Genomic DNA, 23,884 nt, shown 5'->3' with positions numbered 1-23,884 from the left:
AAAACTGTACCTTTCGGTTTGAAAATCTTGTAAATTATCCATGGGGGCGGGCCATGTGGCGTCCGTTGCTGTATCTTACGCCGCCCCCCCCACGCTTCAAATCATCCTTCAGGACGCCGCCCACTGCGCCCGAGGTCCCGTGCACGCCGGGACACCTGGTGACGTGGTCGCAGGCACGAGTATGGACGGCGCTGTGATTGCATCGCAAGTGCCCGCCCATACTCTCGTGGGCGCCCTTTCCCCACTGCCTCCAGCGTTCTGCGCCGGCCCGACGTCGCCTCCTTTCCATCGTACCCTGCAGCAGGAAATAGATGGGAGGAGCGGAGCAGGCCACTACAGGAGAAGCAGAGGATCTGAGCGACGTACAGAGGGGAGAGCGCGCCCACGAGAGTATGGGCGGGCACTTGCGATTCAATCACAGCGCCGCCCATACTCGTGCCTGCGACCACGTCACCAGGTGTCCCGGCGTGCACGGGACCTTGGGCGCAGTGGGCGGCGTCCTGAGGGATAATTTGAAGCGTGGGGGGACGGCGTAAGATACAGCAACGGACGCCACATGGCCCGCCCCCATGGATAATTTACAATATTTTCAAACCGAAAAGGTACAGTTTTATAAAGTATTTATTTTGGTTTAAAAGGGGGCACAAAAAGTATAGAAACCTTACTAGAATGCAGCCCACGAGCTGCAGAGGGGGAAGCTTTTAGGTTGAAAGCCAAATTTCTGATGACAGGTTCCCTTTAAGTGCCGACCATAATTTATTAGAGTAGACTCAACAAGTTTTGTTACACCTACGTCTCTGCTGTAATTCTTCACTCTCTAGGTCCGGCCAAGGTCTCCAAACCAAGGTTGCTTCATTCTTATTCTTCTCAAGTGACGAGCGGTGCTGAAGATTTGGAATCTCCGCCTGGAACCTTGATCCAATATTGATTTTCCTTGAAAGGCAATAAAAGGTTTCTAAGTAGGTTATCATGTGTAACGTACGAGGTTTCCGGTCTTATGCAACGGAAGCCTTTATAAAGACGAGCCTAGAAGTCTGGAGCTTAGACTTTTTTAGCCTTTGGTGCTGTACGGTGTTTCTGTCCCATATGGATGTCCATAGATCCTCACGTCCACCCCAGCGGGATCTACTATGCAAGAGCTATTCTATGATTCGGCTCCGAAAAGGGCGGCAACATGGTTTTCCGCGGTGAAGCAAACCCCATCATTTACTGTACAAATTGTAAAATAAACGTTTTACTTATAAAATGATTAAAACAACTTTGGGATATTGTTTTGTTTTTTTTACTTAAATGTATTTTTGGCTAAAATCATTTTTACAATTGGGCTTTGTTAAAAATTTGGCACAGTTTTGCTTTTACGGGTTGTTTTTACCCTGCACCTTGATGTCTGCAGAATAAGTCAACATATAATCAAATATCAGTGAGTTTATACTTGCACAGTGGAAATATTAAAATGCTATAGAGGAAGGTATTCCCAGCTCTTCACATTTATGGTATAAATGATCTGGATAACGGAATTACTGGGAAACTCATAAAATTTGCAGATGATCCTAAGATAGGAGGAGTAGCCAACACTAGAGAGGAAAGAGCATATTCCAAAGGATCTAGACACTCGAACAATGGGCCAAGGAGAACAGAATGGTGTTTAACAGGGACAAATGCAAAGTCCTACAACTGGGTAAAAGAAATGTAAATAGCATATATAGTATGGGAGGAACAGAGCTAGGTGATAGCACCGGGGAAAAAGACTTGGGCATAATAGTGGATCCCAAATTCAACATGAGCCAACAATTCGGAGCTGCAGCTAAAAAGGCCAACAAAATTCTGGGATGTATCAAGACAAGCATTGAATCTAGATCAAGAGAGGTAATTATTCCCCTGGCCAGACCCCACTTGGAATACTGTGTACAGTTCTGGGCGCCCCAATTCAAGAGAGACATCGATATATTGAAGCAAGTCCAGAGAAGAGCAACCAAGATGGTAGAAGGTCGGCAAACCATGTCATATGAATACCACCTAAAAGAACTAGGGATGTTTAGTTTGAAAAAGAGAAGGCTGAGAGGAGACTTAATAGTGGTCTACAAATATCTGAAAGGTAGTCACAGTGCAGAAGGAACCACCCTATTCATTAGCACAAGGAAGTACAAGAAGCAATGGGATGAAACTAAACGGAAGGAGATTCAGATTAGATATTAGGAAAAACTTTCTGACAGTGAGGGCAGTCAGGGAGTGGAAGAGGCAACCATGGGAGGTGGTGAGCTCTCCATCAATGGAAATCTTCAAGCAGAAACTGGATAAACATATACCGTAGCTGGGATGATTTAGGAAAACCTGCACACGTAGGGGGTTGGACCCGATGGCCCTTGAGGTCCCTTTCAACTCTACCATTCTATGATTCTAGGGTCTACAGCAGCTCGGACTCACTGAAATGAATAGTGTCCAAATGTGCCTGAAAACAATAAAAGCCGGGAATTTCCCTTTAACTTGACAGATAAATTCTCTGTTTGTGAGTACTATTCATCCTCATCCTGTCATAATCGGGCTCCCTGCTGTCAGTGCTGGAGGTGCCCCGGGCGTGCTGAGGACTGACTGAAGAATTTTCTGTGGTTTCTTGCGGCCAGAAAGGAAATATCACATCAAAACATATAAAAAGGCATCCGCCATTTCTTACGGTTCAACATCAACAGTTTGTTCTCCAGGTCCTGGTGTAGCGCTGGTCCCATCGATGCTGTCTGGGGAACAAATACATTATCAGAGAAAGTTGCTTTTTAGGATTTTTTCTTGGGAATATAGCGTTGTGAAGTGGCACCTACAGGGGGACTTATCAGCTTTGGAAAATCTCTGTGAGTTAAAGGCAATAGGTTGATGATGGGATTTACAGCTGCTGGAAACGATCAAGTGATCAAATTCCCTACACTGCACCCGCAGGACAAATGAGATATTACACATTTTTATTTAAACCCAATTAATTTTCCATATAAAGTATATATACAGTTGAAACTAGAAGTTTACATAGACTATCTAAAAAGACATCTGCAGGTTTTTCCCTCCGCTCTCTATAAAGAAACATCTGCAGGTTTTTCCCTCCGCTCTCTATAAAGACACATCTGCAGGTTTTTCCCTCCGCTCTCTATAAAGACACATCTGCAGGTTTTTCCCTCCGCTCTCTATAAAGACACAAATGCATGTTTTTCTCACTATCTGACAAGAAATCAGAATAAACCTTTCCCATTTTAGGTCAATTAGAAACCAAAATTATTTATATTTGCCAAATGCCAGAATAATGAGACAGAGAGAATATTTTAAGGCATTTTTATTACTTTCTGCAAGTCAAAAGTTCACATACACTAAGAGTACTATGCCTTTAAACAATATGGGACAGCCCATATGATGATGTCATGTCTTTGGAAGCTTCTGATAGGTTTATCGGCAACATATGGGTTAATTAGAAACACACCTGTGGATTTATTTTAATGTACACCTGAAACACACTTCTTCTTTGTGTAGCATCATGGGAAAGTCAAAAGAAATCATCCAAGATCTCAGGAAGAGAATTGTGGACTTGCACAAGTCTGGTTCATCCTTGGGTGCAATTTCCAGATTCCTGAAGGTGCCTCGTTCATCTGTACAAACAATTATACGCAAGTACAAACAAGATGGGAATCTCCAGCCATCATACCGCTCAGAAAGGAGATGGGTTCTGTGTACCAGAGTTGAATGTGCTTTGGTCAGACATGTGCATATCAACCCAAGAACAGGAAAAACCTGCAGATGCGTCTGTATAGAGAGCGGAGGGAAAATTCTGGTTTCAACTGTATGCTCTGAGCTCTCCTTAAATTGCAGTCTATTCTAACATCTCCCCAAGTCCACTAACCTAGAATTTCAATAAGGTACTTTTAAAAGGGTTATCCTTGATTTACTGATCACCTATCCTCAGTGTAGGTCCGCAATATCAGATGAGTGGCGATAGCCCATTTGGCACTCCCACAAGTGCCACTGTGGCAATATGTATACAGTATAAATAGTAAAAAAGGCAAGACTCCATATAGTGACTGTTCTTGGGTACTATAGATTAACTTCTACTGAAGAGAATGCGAGCTGCAATACCCAAGAAGGGCTACTCCACAGAAGATGCCAACAGCTGGTTTAAAAGGTGATGCCCAGGAGTTATATACTGATGACTAGTGATGAGCGAGTATGCTTGTTACTACTCGGTACTCGCACGAGTATCACTGTACTCGGGCTACTCGGCGGGGACCGAGTAATCTCGCAATACTCGTGCTGTACTCGTGGTCTTCATGTTGGCGCTCTTTTTAGAGCCAGCCCTTATGCAGGGATTGGCTGGCAGACCACTGCAATGCCACAGCCCTGTTGTGGAATTGCAGTGATTGGCCGGCCCTCACAGCATGACCGTGCCTTTAGCCCGACACTTCCCCGCTCGGCTACGGCCCCTCCCGCACTCCACTCCGCGTGTATATATATATGCACGCTTACACACGCACGTTTTTTTTTTTAATTTACAGTTTTATGGTTTCTACATGCTGCCGGTGGTCATTTCAGAATAATACTCGGGTCCCCCATAGGATAACATTGGGCTCGGTGCTCGGGCCGAGTACACGAGTATCTTGGGATGCTCGGCCCGAGCCTCGAGCACCCGAGCTTTTTAGTACTCGCTCATCACTACTGATGACCTATCCTTAGGATGAATATCAGATCAAAAGGGGGTCAGACACCCTGCACCTTGTCTTAAGGATGGGTCATCATCAACCCTTTAAGAACATTTATGATGAAAAAAAACGTAGTACTTACTAGGCCGGCAGAGGAGCACTCTCGGAGTGGGTGTCAGAGGGGTAAGTGGAAGATAGGCGTTCTGTGCTGCTATAATGACGCTACTGAAGAGTCCTGAGCCTTGTCGCACTGGGCTAAGCATGGGGGGTGGAGTGTAGGTGGGGGGCTCCAGAGTTCTCAGCAGCAAGGGATCCGCAATGTGGCGAGGGGAGCGGAGCTGGCTTTGGTACAACATTGCCCCTGAATGAGATGGATTTGCAGTGTAGGAAGGTGGGGGGATGAACAGTGGTTTGGGTCTGTGCCGATATTTCCTTCTCTCCTGCGACGGTTTGCTTCCATCTTGTTTGCCATATTTCGTGCCAGGTTCTTGAAGTTTTCTAATCATTTCCTAAATGTAAATGTATAAGAATCAGACTGTACGCTGAGGTTTTGCTACCTTACACAACAAGATTTCCATTACAGTAGTTTGAAGAGACCATGTGGTTTTCCTGTGATAACCAATTAGTCTAGAGGATGATACAATAGGTCTATGCACGCAGATAAGTGGGCAAAAGCTGCTGACTTCTACACAGGGAGGTGTTCAACTACAACGTGTCATAATCTCCTGTGTATATTTACAGAACGTATACGTCACGCTAAAGGCTATGTACAAAGCTGCAAATATTTCCAGTACTTTAAGTAATCTAAAATAAACATGGTTTATCACTGCAAATAACTGCTGTGCTGCCATCATCCCGACCTCTCTAAGCAAGATACTGGAGCAAATCTATCAATCTACAGCTGCAGCAGAAATCAGCAGGGAGAAAGTAAAGTGCTCCACTAATACAAAATTCCTCTCTGCTATGATCCTATGTTCTTCCCTTTCCATTAATCCTTATTCCTTTTTTACACTGCGCCTCCTACCTTGATATTATATCTATCTATCTATCTATCTATCTATCCTTCCAGCCATCAAATCTATCCTTCCAGCCATTCTTCTATCTATCCTTCCAGTCATCAATCGAATCTATCCTATCCATCAATCTATCCACCTATCCATCAATCTATCCACCTATCCATCCATCCACCTATCCATCCATCCACCTATCCATCCATCCATCCACCTATCCATCCATCCACCTATCCATCCATCCACCTATCCATCCATCCACCTATCCATCCATCCACCTATCCATCCATCCACCTATCCATCCATCCACCTATCCATCCATCCACCTATCCATCCATCCTCCTATCCATCCATCCTCCTATCCTCCTATCCATCCATCCTCCTATCCTCCTATCCATCCATCCTCCTATCCTCCTATCCATCCATCCTCCTATCCATCCATCCATCCTCCTATCCATCCATCCATCCTCCTATCCATCCATCCATCCTCCTATCCATCCATCCATCCTCCTATCCATCCATCCATCCTCCTATCCATCCATCCATCCTCCTATCCATCCATCCATCCTCCTATCCATCCATCCATCCTCCTATCCATCCATCCATCCTCCTATCCATCCATCCATCCTCCTATCCATCCATCCATCCTCCTATCCATCCATCCATCCTCCTATCCATCCATCCATCCATCCTCCTATCCATTCATCCTCCTATCCATCCATCCTCCTATCCATCCATCCTCCTATCCATCCATCCTCCTATCCATCCATCCTCCTATCCATCCATCCTCCTATCCATCCATCCTCCTATCCATCCATCCTCCTATCCATCCATCCTCCTATCCATCCATCCATCCATCCATCCATCCATCCTCCTATCCATCCATCCATCCTCCTATCCATCCATCCATCCTCCTATCCATCCATCCATCCTCCTATCCATCCATCCATCCTCCTATCCATCCATCCTCCTATCCATCCATCCATCCTCCTATCCATCCATCCATCCTCCTATCCATCCATCCATCCTCCTATCCATCCATCCATCCTCCTATCCATCCATCCATCCTCCTATCCATCCATCCATCCATCCTCCTATCCATCCATCCTCCTATCCATCCATCCTCCTATCCATCCATCCTCCTATCCATCCATCCTCCTATCCATCCATCCTCCTATCCATCCATCCTCCTATCCATCCATCCTCCTATCCATCCATCCTCCTATCCATCCATCCTCCTATCCATCCATCCTCCTATCCATCCATCCTCCTATCCATCCATCCTCCTATCCATCCATCCTCCTATCCAGCCACCTATCCATCCACCTATCCATCCACCTATCCATCCACCTATCCATCCATCTATCCAGCCATCCATCTATCCACCTATCTATCCATCTATCCACCTATCCATCCATCTATCCACCTATCCATCCATCTATCTATCCACTTAACCATTCATCTATCCATCCACCTATCTATCGATCCATCTTTATCTTCCATCTACATCTGCAGTGGATTACCAGCAGGGAGAAAGTAAAGCATTGCACTATTTCAAGATTTTTCTTCTTTCCTACTATCTTCTGCCATCATCCCAGGTTTACATTCTTTCTGCTTCCTTACATCTTTTCTTCCTACCAGCCATTTCTTCTCTTTCCATCAATTACCTCATTCCTTCTCTCATCCTACCACCCATTCTCTCTTCTTTTCCTCCCTTTTTCTGTTCACCATTTCCTTCTCTCAGTTTCTTACTAGTCCTTCTTCTCTTTACCTCAATCATCATATTTTTTTTTTCCTTCGCTCATACTATCCTGAAATATCTGTCTTTTTTACCTCATATTTACCTATTTTCATCTGCAGGGATATCAGCAGGGAGAAAGTAAAGTGCTGCACTAACTCAAGTGTCTTCTTCCTCCCTCCATCATTCCGTATTTCCATTCTTATTATTACAACTGGTCCTACACTGTCAAATAAATGATACTTAAAAAGCAAGAAAAAAAAGTTCCTAAAATGTAGAACTCTTGCTTCAGTTAAGTAAAGGAAAATCCTATGTGTATAACATACAGTAGCAGCTATATCTAGCCTATTAGTTATGTCCTTGGACATACCCAATATTATAAAAAGCCACAATTTCTAGATAGATGGTTCTAACCATTTAGGATCAATCACATAATACAATGATTTTCAAAACATAAAAATTATTTGCACAGACGCCATTACAAATATCATAAACATGAAAGACGTTGAATCTTATCTGTTTTTGGAGCCATCTAGATTCATTAATTTTTGGACCAACCGTCAGCAACATCAAATAAATACAACACACAGAAGCAAAGGTAGACGAGGACTCACAGAAGACGTGCACGAGCGGTCCGCCTTCGGAGAGGATGGCGGGGAGTAAGACATCCTTGTCAAGATGGGCATTTCGTCATCGGACATATTGTTCTCGGGCTGATCTGCTCTGCAGCTGAGCTGAGCATTGGCGTCAGATGGCACAAGCTTTACAGGTACAGAGACAGGCATGACGATGGGCGTGAGGTTGTCCGTCTCGCTAGTCTGTGACTTCTGGCCTTCGTCCTGCACAGATAAGTACACACGTTCAACCTCAAACGGCCGCTTACTCAACATTGACAAGCCACAAACAAAAGGCACAAGTAAGTCTGTTTCCTAAAGTGCAAAGTATGAATGAGGAATTGGGGAATGCGGAGATGGTGCTACACGATTCAAGACAGGTGACTTCTTTCTTTCCCCAAATAGTTGTCTACAGAAATGGCCAGTTGACCACTCCAACTTTTACGACACAAGTTATGGGGATGAGTGTTTGGCCTATATGTCATTACACTGCACAATGGCTCCTGTCAAGCGTCAATCTGCCACCAATCTTGATGTTTGGAAGCAGCCATACCTTTTAGATGGAAGCTTAAGCAATTAATCTTGCTAATCGAGCACATTACAATGAAGCACAGTTTATTCTGTAAATTGTTTTTTCTAGCCAGAGCAAGAAATGGATCCAAAAAGTGAAAAAAGGAAACATTTTGTAACTCCAGCCCCTTGCATTATTCACTTTTCAGTTTAGTCCATTGCCCTATATATGTGAAAGGGCAGCATAGTAGCTGAGTGGTTAGCACCGTAGCTTTGCAGCGCTGCTTTCATATGGCAGCCGGACACGTCATGGAGTGGAGATATGTATCACAGAGATGGTTATCCTCTGTGATGTAAGCCTGGAAGCAAGCTCCCATATGTATAATATTCTGGAGAGTGGTACGGCAGGTAAAATGGAGTTGGAGGTGTCACGTCCCAGGTCACATTGCTGCCCATTGCCCCATGACCACCGTGATGATAGACTGCAACATGGGTCAGCATTGCTCGTATTATGCATACCCTGGCTGCAGTTTTGACTCTCAACCCGGCGAGGGGTCACAGGCATGTCCCTTGTCAGTGAACGAGGTACCAATGAATGGTCTGTAGAGTTGTAGAGTTTGGTGACCCTAATAAGGGCCATACTTCCTCACTGGCTGATTCCTGAAAAGATGATGGGCGTCCATTGTATCCAGGGGGATACTAAGCACTACCCTGTGATCCATGTGGACAAAAAAAACAAATAGTGGCACTAAGTCCGATGAGGCTGGCGTAGTCAAGGACTTGTTACACCCTGTTATATTAGAGCAGGAGCTTTTCCTTTTTTTGGGGGAGGGGTAAATGGGGGAAAAAGGAATTGCCAAATTGCTCTGACAATAATCAGTACACCTCTAAAGAAAAAAGAGAATTTTGTTACTTACCGTAAATTCTTTTTCTTATAGTTCCGACATGGGAGACCCAGACCATGGGTGTATAGCTTCTGCCTCCGGAGGACACACAAAGTACTTCAATAAAAGTGTAGCTCCTCCCTCCGAGCATATACACCCCCTGGATGACAAATCTAACCAGTTTAGTGGAAAAGCTGAAGGAGGACATCCACCCATAAGTAGAGATAGAGTAAAACCCGGAATAACCGGAACCTCTGTCTACAACAACAGCCGGTGAAAACACATGGAACAAGAACTGCCAACAGGCAACAGGGAGGGTGCTGGGTCTCCCATGTCGGAACTATAAGAAAAAGAATTTACGGTAAGTAACAAAATTCTCTTTTTCTTCATCGTTCCTTATGGGAGACCCAGACCATGTGACGTCTCAAAGCAGTCCATGGGTGGGAAATAAACAGAACTGAGAAGTAGGCAAAACCTAACTTCACAAATGGGCGACAGCCGCCTGAAGGATGCGTCTGCCCAAGCTCGCGTCTGCCGAAGCATGAGCATGCACTTGGTAGTGCTTCGAAAAGGTGTGCAGACTAGACCAAGTGGCAGCCTGACAAACCTGCTGAGCCGTAGCCTGGTGCCTGAAAGCCCAGGAGGCACCGACAGCTCTGGTCGAGTGCGCCTTAATCCCTGGCGGTGGGGGCACCTGAGAACATTGGTAGGCATCGGATATGGCCGACCTAATCCAACGAGCTAGGGTCGGTTTAGAAGCCGAGAGACCCTTGCGCTGACCTGTGGTGAGCACAAAAAGAGAGGTGCACCGCCTAAGAGCGGCGGTGCGTGACACATAGATTCGGAGCGCCCGCACCAAATCCAAAGTATGCAACGCTTTCTCAAAGCGATGCACAGGGGCCGGACAAAGGGAAGGCAATGAAATGTCCTGGTTAAGGTGGAAAGGAGACACCACCTTAGGGAGAAAGTCCGGAGTCGGCCGAAGAACCACCTTGTCTTGGTGAAAAACCAAAAAAAGGTGACTCCGAAGAGAGCGCAGCCAAATCAGAGACTCTCCTGAGAGAAGTTATGGCCACCAGAAAGACCACTTTCTGTGAAAGTCGAAACAAAGGAACCTCCCTAAGAGGCTCAAAGGGGGGTTTCTGTAAGGCCGTGAGGACCAGATTAAGGTCCCAGGAATCCAAAGGCCGCCGGTAAGGAGGAATGATGTGAGATGCGCCCTGCATGAAGGTGCGCACCTGGGCCAGTCGGGCGATACGCCGCTGGAACAATACCGACAGAGCCGAGACCTGTCCCTTGAGGGAATTGAGGGATAGACCTAGCTGCAGACCGGACTGTAGAAAAGACAGGATGGTCGGCAAAGAAAACGGCCAAAGAGCATGGCCGGAAGAGCGACACCAGGACAGGAAAATCCTCCAAGTCCTGTGGTAAATCCTGGCCGAGGAAGACTTCCGAGCCTGAGTCATAGTGGAGATGACCTCGGAAGGAATGCCTGAAGCCGTCAGGATCCAGGACTCAAGAGCCACGCCGTCAATCTGAGAACCGCAGAATTCTGGCGGAAAAACGGACCTTGAGAGAGAAGGTCTGAGCGGTCCGGGAGATGCCATGGCATTTCTACGGACAGACGGAGCAGGTCTGGGTACCAAGCTCGCCTGGGCCAGTCTGGAGCAATGATTATAACCCGACGGCCCTCCATCCTGATCTTGCGCAGGACTCTGGGCAAGAGAGCTAGAGGGGGAAACACGTAGGCCAGACGGAACTGGGACCAATCTTGAACCAGCGCGTCCGCTGCCAAGGCCTGAGGATCGTGGGAGCGAGCCACGTAAACCGGGACCTTGTTGTTGTGCCGGGATGCCATTAGATCCACTTCCGGAGTGCCCCACTTGCGACAGATTGACCGGAACACTGCCGGATGAAGGGACCACTCGCCGCTGTCCACGGTTTGACGGCTGAGATAATCTGCCTCCCAGTTTTCTACGCCTGGGATGTGGACTGCGGATATGGTGGACTTGGAGTCCTCCATCCACTGAAGGATGCGTTGAACCTCCAACATCGCCAGGCGGCTGCGAGTCCCGCCCTGGTGATTGATGTAGGCAACTGCAGTCGCGTTGTCCGACTGGACTCGAATGTGCTTGCCCGCCAACAGGTGGTGAAAGGCTACGAGAGCTAGAAGTACAGCCCTGATTTCCAGCACATTGATCGAGGGGGCTGATTCGGACGGAGTCCAAGTGCCCTGTGCTCGGTGGTGGAGAAATACTGCTCCCCAGCCGGAGAGACTGGCGTCCGTGGTGAGGATCACCCAGGACGGAGTCAGGAAGGAGCGTCCCTGAGACAGAGAGAGGGGCCGAAGCCACCACTGAAGAGAGCTCCTGGCCTGTGGCGACAGAGCCACTAGCCTGTGCAAGGAAGAGGTCCGCTTGTCCCAAAAGCGGAGAATGTCCAGCTGCAGAGGACGCAGGTGGAACTGGGCAAAGGGAACCGCTTCCATTGACGCCACCATCTGCCCCAGCACCTGCATGAGGCGCCTGATGGAATGACGGCGGGGCTTCAACAGAGAACGCACCGCCAGATGAAGGGACTGCTGTTTGACTAAGGGCAGCTTCACAAGTGCCGGCAGAGTCTCGAATTGCATCCCTAGGTACGTAAGTTCCTGGGTCGGGGTCAGAGTGGACTTGGGCAGATTGACAAGCCACCCGAATTGAACAAGCGTGGCGAGAGTGAGCGAGACACTCCGCTGACAGTCTGCACTGGATGAGGCCTTGACTAGAAGGTCGTCCAGGTAGGGGATTACTGCCAACCCCTGGAGATGCAGAACCGCAACCACTGCTGCCATGACCTTGGTGAACACACGAGGGGCCGTGGCTAACCCGAAGGGGAGAGCCACGAATTGGAAATGTTCCTCTCCGATTGCAAAGCGTAGCCAACGCTGGTGTGAAACTGCAATTGGCACATGCAGATAAGCATCTCTGATGTCGATGGATGCTAGAAAATCTCCTTGGGTCATTGAGGCAATGACCGATCGCAGAGATTCCATGCGAAAGTGCCGCACCTGAACATGCTTGTTGAGAAGCTTGAGATCCAGGATGGGCCGGAAGGAACCGTCCTTCTTGGGGACTAGGAAGAGGTTTGAGTAGAAACCTCTGAACCGTTCCCGGGCGGGAACCGGTACAATTACTCCGTTGGCCTGCAAGGATGCCACGGCCTGTGAGAAGGCGGCGGCTTTGGAGCAGGGGGGGAGTGGACATAAAAAATCTGTTTGGCGGGCTGGAAGAAAATTCTATCCTGTAGCCGTGGGAGATGATATCCCGCACCCACTGATCGGAGTCGTGCTGAAACCACACGTCGCCAAAGTGGGAGAGCCTGCCACCGACCAAGGACGTTGCTGGCGCAGCCAGATAGTCAAGAGGAGGCTGCCTTAGTGGCAGCGGCTCCTCCGTTCTTCTGAGGACGCGGCTTCGCGCGCCAGCTGGGTTTGCGATCCTTGGCTGAGTTAGTGGACGAAGCTGAGGGCTTAGAGGATGACCAGTTAGAGGAACGAAAGGAACGAAACCTCGACTGGTTCCTGCCCTGGACAGGTTTCCTGGTTTTAGTTTGTGGCAAGGAAGTGCTCTTCCCGCCAGTAGCTTCCTTAATAATTTCATCCAGTTGTTCACCGAACAGCCGGGACCCAGCAAAGGGGAGCAGAGCAAGATACTTCTTGGAAGAAGCGTCTGCTTTCCACTCTCGAAGCCACAAGATCCTGCGGATCGCGAGGGAATTAGCGGAAGCCACCGCCATGCGGTGAGAAGCCTCCAGAATGGCAGACATGGCATAGGATGAAAAAGCCGAAGCCTGGGAAGTTAAGGCAACCATCTCGGGTATAGAGTCCCTGGCGAGGGAATGTATCTCCGCCAGAGAAGCAGATACTGCCTTAAGAGCCCACACTGCTGCAAAGGACGGGGAGAACGAGGCTCCTGCCGCCTCATATACAGATTTGGCCAGAAGGTCAACCTGGCGGTCAGTGGGATCCTTAAGAGAGGTGCCATCGGCCACAGATACGACTGTCCGGGCCGAGATTCTAGACACCGGAGGGTCTACCTTTGGTGAGTGAGCCCACTCCTTGACCACTTCTGGTGGAAAGGGAAAACGGTCATCAGAACTACGCTTTGGGAAGCGTTTGTCAGGACAGGCCCTGGGCTTGGTAACAGTGGCCTGAAAACTGGAGTGGTTAAAAAACATACTCCTTGCTCTCTTAGGTGAGGTAAACTGGTGTTTTTCTACCAGAGAGGCTTGTTCCTCTGATGCTGGTGGATTGAGGTTCAGAACGGAGTTAATGGATGCAATCAAGTCACTAACATCCGCGTCACCCTTAGATAAATCAATGGGGTACATAGAGGTAGCGTCTGAGCCCACAGTAAAAGTATCCTCCTTGCCCTGCAATTCAGCTTGTGAATCAGAGCCGTGGGACGAGGAAGGAGAAGAGTCCCTGCGTCTCCGTTTAGGAGGACGGGGTCCTAAAACATGCTCTGTTAGCTCTGCAGAGCGAGTCGGAGCGGCAGAGGCGCCCTGAGAAGGGGGCTGATGCATGGTCAGCAGAGTCCGGGACAGCTGTCCCATGGAGTCGGCAAAAGACTGGGAGATAGCTCTGGAAAAAGATGCTACCCAAGCCGGGGGTTCAGCCACCGGGGCCGGAGCAGCCGGAGGGACCCCTGAGGAGGCTCCAGGCTGAGGCACCACCATGTTAGAGCAGGCATCACAATGTGGATATGTGCTCGGTTCAGGCAGAATGAGCTGACATGCAGTGCATATAGAGTACAGCTTTGCAGCCTTGCTCCTAGTGACAGACATGCTGCTGAGGTGGAGGCTCTGCAGTAAAGAATACACTCCTTTAGAATGACCCCCTGAGAGTGTATAATAAAGCCCACAACCAGAGGTTGTGGCTTACCAGACCGGTTTTTGTGTGCCCTCTGGATTCCACAGCTCGGACCCCCAGTGGATGCAGCAGCTGCAGCAGCCAGCGCTGATCAGTGTGAGAACGCTGATAAAATGGCGCTGGAGTGAGGAGGGGGGGCGGGGATTAGCCCAAGAGCGGGAACCGGAGGGCCAAGGAGAGATACAGGGGAGGGAAACATCTCCTCAGAGAGGAGTGTCCTCCCCTCTGCTGAACGGCCGGTGGGCGGCGCCGCACTGTTCCCCTGCATGACTGAGATGCAGGGGAACTGAAAACGAAACTAGGCCGCAACTGAAGCCGGGGCCTAGATTTTTACATGCGGCCGACGAGCAGGCACCCTCGGCGCGGTTCTCAGGAAAAACCCAGAGAACCGGCCGGAAATCACAGCAAGGTTAACAAACACACTCCCCCCTCAATAAATGTACAAGGGACCCCTGAATAACGTCTCAATACTTAGCTTATGAGACGCAGGGCCATGTCCCTGGGGGGGGTTGAACGCTCCGTCCGGCAGGATCCTGACAGGGCTGCGGATGGAGACCGGTCTCCTGCAAAGCAGAGAGAACCGTGATGGCTCCCACTTCAAGCCAGAGCCTCAGGGGATGGTGAAGGAGCGCGGCATGTAAAGGCTCCAGCCTTGTAAAGTCAACCTTAACAGCACCGCCGACACAGTGGGGTGAGAAGGGACATGCCGGGAGTCCAGACTGGACCCGCTTTTCTTCCAAATCTTTGAAATCAAAAAATCAGAGAATGCATGTGTGTGTGTGACCTCCTGAACACAAAGCATTGAAACTAGTTAGATTTGTCATCCAGGGGGTGTATATGCTCGGAGGGAGGAGCTACACTTTTAGTGTAGTACTTTGTGTGTCCTCCGGAGGCAGAAACTATACACCCATGGTCTGGGTCTCCCATAAGGAACGATGAAGAAAACAAAAAAAACATCGCAGCCCGAGTCTGATGAGTTTCCCCTTTGGGTGATGTCTGGCAATGAAAATGAGGTCAACCGCCCAGAGATGAACGTTCCTGAGCTAGGGGGGTGTTGAGGGAGCAACTATTGAACAGCCCTCAGGTACCTAAGTATTAAAGGAGCGTTTGATAATGCATCTCTCGCAAACGGGGTTGCTCAAGAGTCAAAGGTCAACACCAGGTAGCCATATTTTGGAGTAAATGGTGATTTATTGTATCATGCTTGGCAGCAAAGAAGTGAGGTGGTAGAGGAGATGTTGGTACCAGTGCCCTACAAACTCAGGGCGTCAGACATGGCCCATACTCATGTTTTAGGTTGTTATGTGGGGGTAGACAAAAAACAGAAACGGATCCTCCAGAGCTTCTACTTGCCTGGCTGTTACCAAAAGATTCTGAATTAAGGCAGGTCCTTTCCAACCTGCCGCCCCATTTGCTCACTTCGGTAGCCCCTTTATGCCCTTACCCATCACTGAGGTCCCGTTTGATGGTATAGTAATGGATTTAGTAGGATGCCTGGTCAAATCTGCCAGAGGACATCAGTATATCCATCCTAGTGGTCATGGATGACGCTACACAGTACCCAGAGACCATACTATTGAGAACTTCCTATGCTTAGAACTGGTCCAGATATGTTCCTGAACCAGACTGCCAAAAGAGATCCTGATGAACCAAGGGTGCCCATTCATGTCAAAGGTCATCAGGGAATTATGCAAAGCCCTGGACGATCAACTCTGTGTAGAACAATCTAAAAATTCTAGCCATGGTGCTTTTTTTTCTTACTGCAAACATTTAAATCAATACCTGGATATACAGGATCAGTCAGGCAGTCGAGGAAAAAAATGCTGCAAAGTAGGAAGATACCCAAAAATAAAACTGTTAAAAGGGATCCTGTCACCACATTTTTCCCATATAAAGTAGGGTCAGCACTTATGAGCCCTCATATACAACATTCTGCAATACTGTATATATGTCCTCAGTCCGCTCTGCAAGGCAAAAAAAATAGCTTTTATTATACTCACCTATGGCGCAGTCCTGACAGATTGTTGTCACTGATCTTGATCAGGCACCACCTCTCTTCTTGATTCATGTGGATGAGCGTCCTACATAATCCACATAGTGTCTTCCATTGCACTCCTGCGCAGGCGTAGTTCTCTTTACCCTCTTTACCCTGTCGAGGGCAGAACAAAGTATTGTAGTGCACATGTGCGGGAAAAAGCCAAAGAGCGCTGGTGCATGCGCAGTACAATACAGTGTTCTGCCCTTGGCAGGGCAAAGAGAACTACGCCTGCGCAGGAGTGCAATGTAAGACACTGTGTGGATGACACGACATCCACACAAAGGAAGAAGAGTGGAGGTGCCGGATCAAGATCAATAATCAGTCAGGACCGCGCCGTTGGTGAGTATAATAAAAGCTCTTTTTTTTTTTTTTTTTTACTTGCAAAGTGGATTGGGGACATGTATACAGTATTGCAGAATGTTGGAATATAAGGGATTATAGGTATTGGCCCTACTTTAAATGTGAAAAGCTGGTGACAGGTTACCTTTAAGGGTTTAATTTTATCAATAAATAAAATGCAAAGTGAATGAACAAAATAGAAATCTAATTTAAAATTTGGTGTCACCGCACTTTCTTTTTAAAATAGCATGAAACCATTAATTCTTTTAGGTACACTTTCATAGTTTTTGAAGGAACTCTCCAAACATCTTGGAGAAATAACCACTGATCTTCTGTCTCTTCAGTGCTTTAGGGCTCTTTATGCTGAAGATCGCTCTTAGGGCTCGTGCGCACGTTGCGTCCTGTCCATTGCAGAAATAATTGCATCCTCTGGCAGCTTCTGATTTTGACATCTTTGTTAAAAAACGCAATAAATACGCATACGTTTTGAGTGCGTTTTAACCTCTTTTTCCATGAATTTTCCATGCTTAAATTTTGATGCGTTTTCAAAACTTTGTCAATGGAAAATAAAGTTTCTTCAATCAAACACCATGAGAAAAAAACAATGACATTTCCTGCTTCTACTCATGCACTATAATGTGAATATTCAGAAAAATTATATTATATAATAATATTTATTAATTCAAATTATTAATAAATATATTACAACTCTATATTACAATTTTATTTAGGGCTGGATGTGAGGTCAACAGTAACCCTCTTGACTTCACTTCCAAGCCCAAACGCATGCTTTTGATGTAAAAAAAAGCATGCAGATTGCAACAAAAATGCATGTAAAACGCAATATTTATGATTTTGGAAGAGTTTTAAAAAACCTCAGACTTCAATGATAGCTAAACGCTGTCAAAACGCACAAAAGAATTCACATGCTGCATTTTTAAACGCAGAGATTTTGTCAAATTTTTAACAATCAAAACGCTGCTTTTAATAAAGCATCGTGTGCACAAATTTTGTATTATTCCCATAGACTTGGCTTGGAAAGCAAAACTCATGCATTTTGACAATGAGACGCTGCTGCATAAAACGCTGCGGAAACGCTAGGAAAAACGCAACGTGCGCACGAGCCCTTACTGACAATGGCTGGATGTTTGGGGGTCGTTTACGCTGCAGAATAAATTTGGAGCCAATCAGACGCCTAAAGTGTTCCTGGATGAGGGCGATCACACCAAATGTTCGTTAATTTAGATTTTTCTGTTGTTCATTTTCTTAATTGATATAAAACAAACCACTAACACTTCTGTTTTTGGAAACATTCTTACTTTCTAGCATTTTTCTTTTTCTACACCTGCCTAAAGCTTTTGCACAGTACTGTATCTGCAAGCATACAATTGCGTTACAAAAAGCAAAGCACGGGACAGCAAGCACTATCAGTAGCCTCATCTAAGAGGGGGCAATTAGGAAATAATATATCAGTGAGCAGTTCAGTCCGCCAGCATTGCAGAAGAGACGTACAGTAGATGCTACATGAACGACATAATCTTACCTGTTTCGGGGCACTTGTGGTCCGCACCCCACCATGTGACCTCAGGTGGCCATTCAGGGCCGGAAGGCTCCTAAATTCCTTGAAGCATACGGAGCACGTGAGTCGGTTCTTAGACTCGTCCAGGAAGAACTTGCTAATTTATTTTCCAAAAATAAAGAAAAAGTAAGAAAAGAATGTATACTGGTCAGAAGGTTACTTGTATTTTTCGATATGTGCAAAATGGCACTTTTGATGGGTCTGATCGCCGTATCCTTACTTTTACCATATATTATTTTTTATCATAAATGAGCCATGAGCCTAAATATCAGGATCCTTGTGCAGGAGAGGGCCCAGAGGTATTTCTGCCAAATAATAAGAAACCAGTAATAGAAATGGCACCATGGAGGTAAAGGACCTGTTATAATATGATATACAAGGGCAGATCAATAAATTAGAGTATCAGCAAAAAGTGAATTTATTTCAGTAATTCAACACAAAAAAGGAAATACATATATTATAGAGTCATTACACACAGAGTGATCTATTCCTATATATTATATAGAGTCATTACACACAGAGGGATCTATTCCTATATATTATATAGAGTCATTACGAACAGAGTGATCTATTCCTATTATATAGTCATTACACACAGAGGGATCTATTCCTATATATTCTGTAGAATCATTACACACAGAGGGATCTATTCCTACATATTATATAGTTATTACACACAGAGTGATCTATTCCTATATATTCTGTAGAATCATTACACACAGAGGGATCTATTCCTACATATTAGTTATTATTACACACAGAGTGATCTATTCCTATATATTATATAGAATCATTACACACAGAGGGATCTATTCCTATTATATAGAGTCATTACACACAGAGGGATCTATTCCTATTATATAGAGTCATTACACACAGAGGGATCTATTCCTATTATATAGTCATTACACACACAGGGATCTATTCCTATATATTCTGTAGAATCATTACACACAGAGGGATCTATTCCTATATATTATATAGTCATTACACACAGAGGGATCTATTCCTATATATTATATAGAATCATTACACACAGAGGGATCTATTCCTATATATTATATAGAGTAATTACACACAGAGGGATCTATTCCTATATATTATATAGAGTCATTACACACAGAAGGATCTATTTCAGGTGTTTATTTCTGTTAATGTTGATGATTATGGCTTACAGCCAATGAAAACCCAAAAGTCATTATCTCAGAAAGATAGATTATATAAGACCAACTGAAAAAAATTATGTTACAATCAGAAATTTTGGCGCCGACTGAAAAGTCTGTACAGTAAATGCCTCAATACTTGGTCGGGCTCCTTTTGCAGGAATTACTGCATCAATGTGGCAATATGGCCTGGAGGCGATCAGCCTGTGGCACTGCTGAGGTGTTATGGAGCCCAGGTTGCTTTGATAATAGCCTTCAGCTCGTCTGCATTGTTGGCTCTGGTGTCTCTCATAGATTCTGTATGGGGTTTAGGTCAGGAGAGTTTGCTGGCCAATCAAGCACAGTGATACTGTGGTTAGTAAACCAGGTATTGGTACTTTTGGCAGTGTGGACAGGGGACAAGTCCTGCTGGAAAATGAAATTTCCATCTTCAAAAAGCTTGTTGGCAGAGGGAAGCATGAAGTGCTCTAAAATTTCCTGGTAGACGGCTGCGCTGACTTTGGTCTTGATAAAACACAGTGGAGCTACACCAGCAGATGACATGGCTCCCCAAACCATCACTGATTGTGGAGACTTCACACTAGACCTCAGCAGCTTGGATTGTGGCCTCTCCACTCTTCCTCCAGACTCTGGGACCGCGATTTCCAAATGAAATGCAAAATTTACTTTCATCTGAAAACACCACCTTGGACACTGAGCAACAGTCCAGTTCTTTTTCTCCTTGGCCCAGGTAAGACGCTTCTGGCCTTGTCTATTGGTCATGAGTGGCCTGACACAAGGAATGTGACACTTGTAGCCCATGTCCTGGATACGTCTGTGTGTGGTGGCTCTTAAAGCACTGACTCCAGCAGCGTCCACTCCTTGTGAATCTCCCCCAAATTTTTGAATGGCCTTTTCTTAACAATCCTATCAAGGCTGCAGTTAACCCAGTTGCTAGTGCACCTATTTCTACCACACGTTTCCCTTCCACTAAACTTTTCATTAATTTGCTTGGATACAGCACTCTGAACCGCCAGCTTCTTTAGCAATGACCTTTTGTGGCTTACCCTCCATGTGGAGCGTGTCAATGACTGCCTTCTGGACATCTGTCAAGTCAGCAGTCTTTCCCATGATTGTGTAGCCTACTGAACCAGACTAAGGGACCATTTTAAACGCTTAGGAAGCCTTTGCAGGTGTTTTGTGGTAATTATTTTAATTTCCTGAGATAATGACTTTTGGGTTTTGATTGACTGTAAGCCATAATCTTCAACATTAATAGAAATAAACAGCTGAAATAGATCCCTCTGGTTGTAATGACTGTACACTCCCTGGCAGAAGTTGTGTCGCTTATCCATGTTATGTAAATAAAAGCTTATAACCTGACTTTAAATTCATCCATTGGTTTTATAAATTACTCTTTTGAAAGCTGAAACCCTCCCAAATTTGGTTTAGGTTATGAAAATAAAGTTGCTTCAAAGCTGAAATATTGATCATTTAATGAACACAGAAAGGTCAGATTTTGGCAAAACAAAGGTTTTGTCGCCTTGTCATATAATGCACCCAATCCTAGTTTACATCCTCACCTGTGCTCACTAAATGATTGGTTAATTAGTGGGTGTGTATAAAAAGAAACCCAGCACCCCAGACCTTTACTTAAAGTGCAACTTGACCTCTGACAACATGCCAAAAATCAACCCTGCGACCAAAGCCTTGATTATCAAGAGGCTGAAGACCAGATCCACTGCAGAGGTGGCTGGTACCTTTAATGTGTCTCAGCGTCAAGTACAAAGAATTAAAAAAAAATTTGAAGAGACTGGAGATGTTGTTGACAAGCCCAGGTCCAGCAGAGCCCGCAAGACAACTGCTCAGGAGGAACGTTTGTTGGTTAGAAAATCCAAAACCAGACCCTCTTCCACTGCAGCAGAGCTCCAAAAGGCCCGGTCACCTCAAGTCCCTGTGTCAACTAGAACAGTTTGTAGCATTCTGTCTCGGAATGGCCTCCATGGTCGAATCAGTGACCAGAAGCCAGCAATAAACAAAAGGCAATTAAAAAACTATGTGGCATTTTGCCAAGTCCCACAGCTTGCTAAACAGATAGATGCTGGAAAAGTGGGAGAAGGTGGATTTCTCTGATGAATCTTCAGTTGAATTACACCACAGCCACTGCAAGTACTGCAGGAGACCTACTGGAGTCCATCTGGATCCAGAAAACAGTTAAGTTTGGTGGTGGAAAGATCATGGTCTGGGGTTACATTCAGTATGGGGGTATGTGAAACATTTGCAAGGTGGAAGGCAATATCAATAGCCTAAAATATCAACAAGTATTAGCTACCTCTTACATTCCCAATCATAAAAGGGGTCAAATTCTGCAGCAGGATGGTGCTCCATCTCATACATCCATCTCTACAACAAAGTTCCTCCTGGCAAAGAAGATCAAGGTGCTTAAGGACTGGCCAGCCCAGTCACCAGACATGAACATCATTGAGCATGTTTGGGGTAGGATGAAAGAGGAAGCTTGGAAGACAAAACCAAAGAATCTATATGAACTCTGGGAGGCATGTAAGACTGCATTCTTTGTTATTCCTGATGACTTCATCAATAAATTGTATGAAGAATTGTTGAACCGCATGGATGCAGTTCTTTAAGCTTATGGGAGTCACACAAAATATTAAATATGGCTCTAAAAGCACCACGACTTCATTCACCAATGTTATGCAACATATCTTTGTATTAGAGGTTTATTATTTGTCTGAATTTCACATTACTTTCTGTGGGCGACAAAACTTTTGTCTTGCCAAAATCTGACCTTTCTGTGTTCATTAAATGATCAATATTTCAGCAACTTTATTTTCATAACCTAAACCAAATTTGGCAGGGTTTCAGCTTTCAAAAGAGTAATTTATAAAACCAATGGATGAATTTAAAGTCAGTTTATAAGCTTTTATTTACATAACATGGATAAGCGACAGAACTTCTGTCAGGGAGTGTATATAATATATGTGTTTCACTTTTTGTATTGAATTACTGAAATCTAGTAACTTTTTGATGATATTCAAATGTATTGAGATGCACTTGTACATAATTGGGCCCAGTGTTAAATCTGTGTCACAAGTACGTTTCATTAACATTATTTGTATACATAAAACAAGGACCCCAATATCCTATGGCAGTAACATGTGGGACACTCTGAATGTACCTGTCGTCTGCAGAAATAGTCTGGACTTTCCCATCGGACACCTACAAAAAAAAAAAAAAAAAATAGAACCATTTACATTACAGGGATAGGATAGTCCTAGAGAATCTGTTAGAGATATGATGCAAAATAAAAAAAACAACTCTTATTGTGCCTTGTTTTGAAGTTCTGCACAAGGTTGTATGACATGAGAACATTTCTGGTAATTTAACCATTTTCTGGTATCATGGGATCAATGTCACCCCATGCAGATTGCTACAACTAGTGATTTTGGTTTTCATGGTACCAGACAAGGGTTAAAAAAAAACAAAAATCAGCAACACTCTTGTCAATAGGCTGGGTCTAATACTGCGGCTCTGCTGATCTCAAATACCAGACATAACGCATGGACCAGAGATCTCTTTCCACTAAACATGGTTTTCAATTGGAACTGTGTAATACTTCACATCTCCTGCGGAGGCGCTCCAGGGACCAACTACTGATGTGAGAAAGAGGACCAAGTCAGATATTTCTATGATTACTGCAGTACAATTATCAACAGTTCATAACTTTTTTAACTTCTATTGACAAAACCATCAAGTTTAAGCAAAGACACCATATTTACAGTGTCAATGTCATGGGTCTGTCCTATTCTGGCGAGTCTGGGACCAGAAAGTCACAACGCCTTATGCCCAGGTCTGCAGCTTGTGACTGAATGCTGCAGTTTGAGTTCTTTCTTTTGGTGCTGTAGGAGTTAAGGGCTCTTTCCTATCTGGGTATCCTTTGTAGCCTTAATCTCAGGTGCAGCTTTTTGTGCCCAGTCCCGTTCACTATAAAAAGTCATGTCTTACCATCTGATGTCGGTTATAGAATCCCATTCTTATGTTGACCACTTTGGAAGGATCCTGCCTCTGGAAGAAGCTGAGGAGTCATGAAAATTGCAGCTGTGGTGTTTAGCTGTATTGGAGGAGCTTGGATTGTTTTCCTTTTTGCGTCTATTTTCCCTCAGTCCGACTCCCTTCCCTTGTTGTATTATTGCAGTGGTGAGATTAGGGCTCTCGCGCCAACCTTCTCACTAGCCAGTGTGAGTTCAGGGCAAGAGAGGGCCTAGGCACATGACGGCGAAGGGGAGAAGGACTCGTATAGGGATGATACAAAACATAGGGTAATGGCACGCTGAGCGTCTGTACGCACTGGCATAACACTTGACCCTTATTTGCTACACTTCTGTCCTTTGCCCTGACAGTTGGTTATCAGTCTCTGGGCCACATCCTGACCG

At 45.5% G+C, this 23,884-nt stretch overlaps 1 protein-coding gene across 3 annotated transcripts in view; it reads right to left on the bottom strand.

Annotated features, from left to right (window-relative positions):
• The window catches only part of TRERF1 (transcriptional regulating factor 1), a 210,576-nt gene that overhangs the window by 44,393 nt on the left and 142,299 nt on the right, over positions 1-23,884 (bottom strand). For 2 of the 3 annotated variants that reach the window (XM_075339176.1, XM_075339177.1), the window contains 6 exons: positions 22,630-22,670; positions 18,256-18,388; positions 8,030-8,254; positions 4,810-5,176; positions 2,672-2,732; positions 794-933 (listed from right to left, as the gene is read on the bottom strand). In XM_075339176.1, the coding sequence (XP_075195291.1) occupies positions 794-933; positions 2,672-2,732; positions 4,810-5,176; positions 8,030-8,254; positions 18,256-18,388; positions 22,630-22,670 (967 nt within the window). The remainder of the gene's footprint in view (positions 1-793; positions 934-2,671; positions 2,733-4,809; positions 5,177-8,029; positions 8,255-18,255; positions 18,389-22,629; positions 22,671-23,884) is intronic. The other variant, XM_075339178.1, reaches the window with a different exon arrangement.

Source organism: Anomaloglossus baeobatrachus, chromosome 3 (assembly GCF_048569485.1).
Source record: "Anomaloglossus baeobatrachus isolate aAnoBae1 chromosome 3, aAnoBae1.hap1, whole genome shotgun sequence".
Classification (NCBI taxonomy): domain Eukaryota; kingdom Metazoa; phylum Chordata; class Amphibia; order Anura; family Aromobatidae; genus Anomaloglossus; species Anomaloglossus baeobatrachus.
The sequence above is the reverse complement of the archived record's forward strand: the minus strand, read 5'-3'. Positions and strand labels throughout refer to the sequence as shown.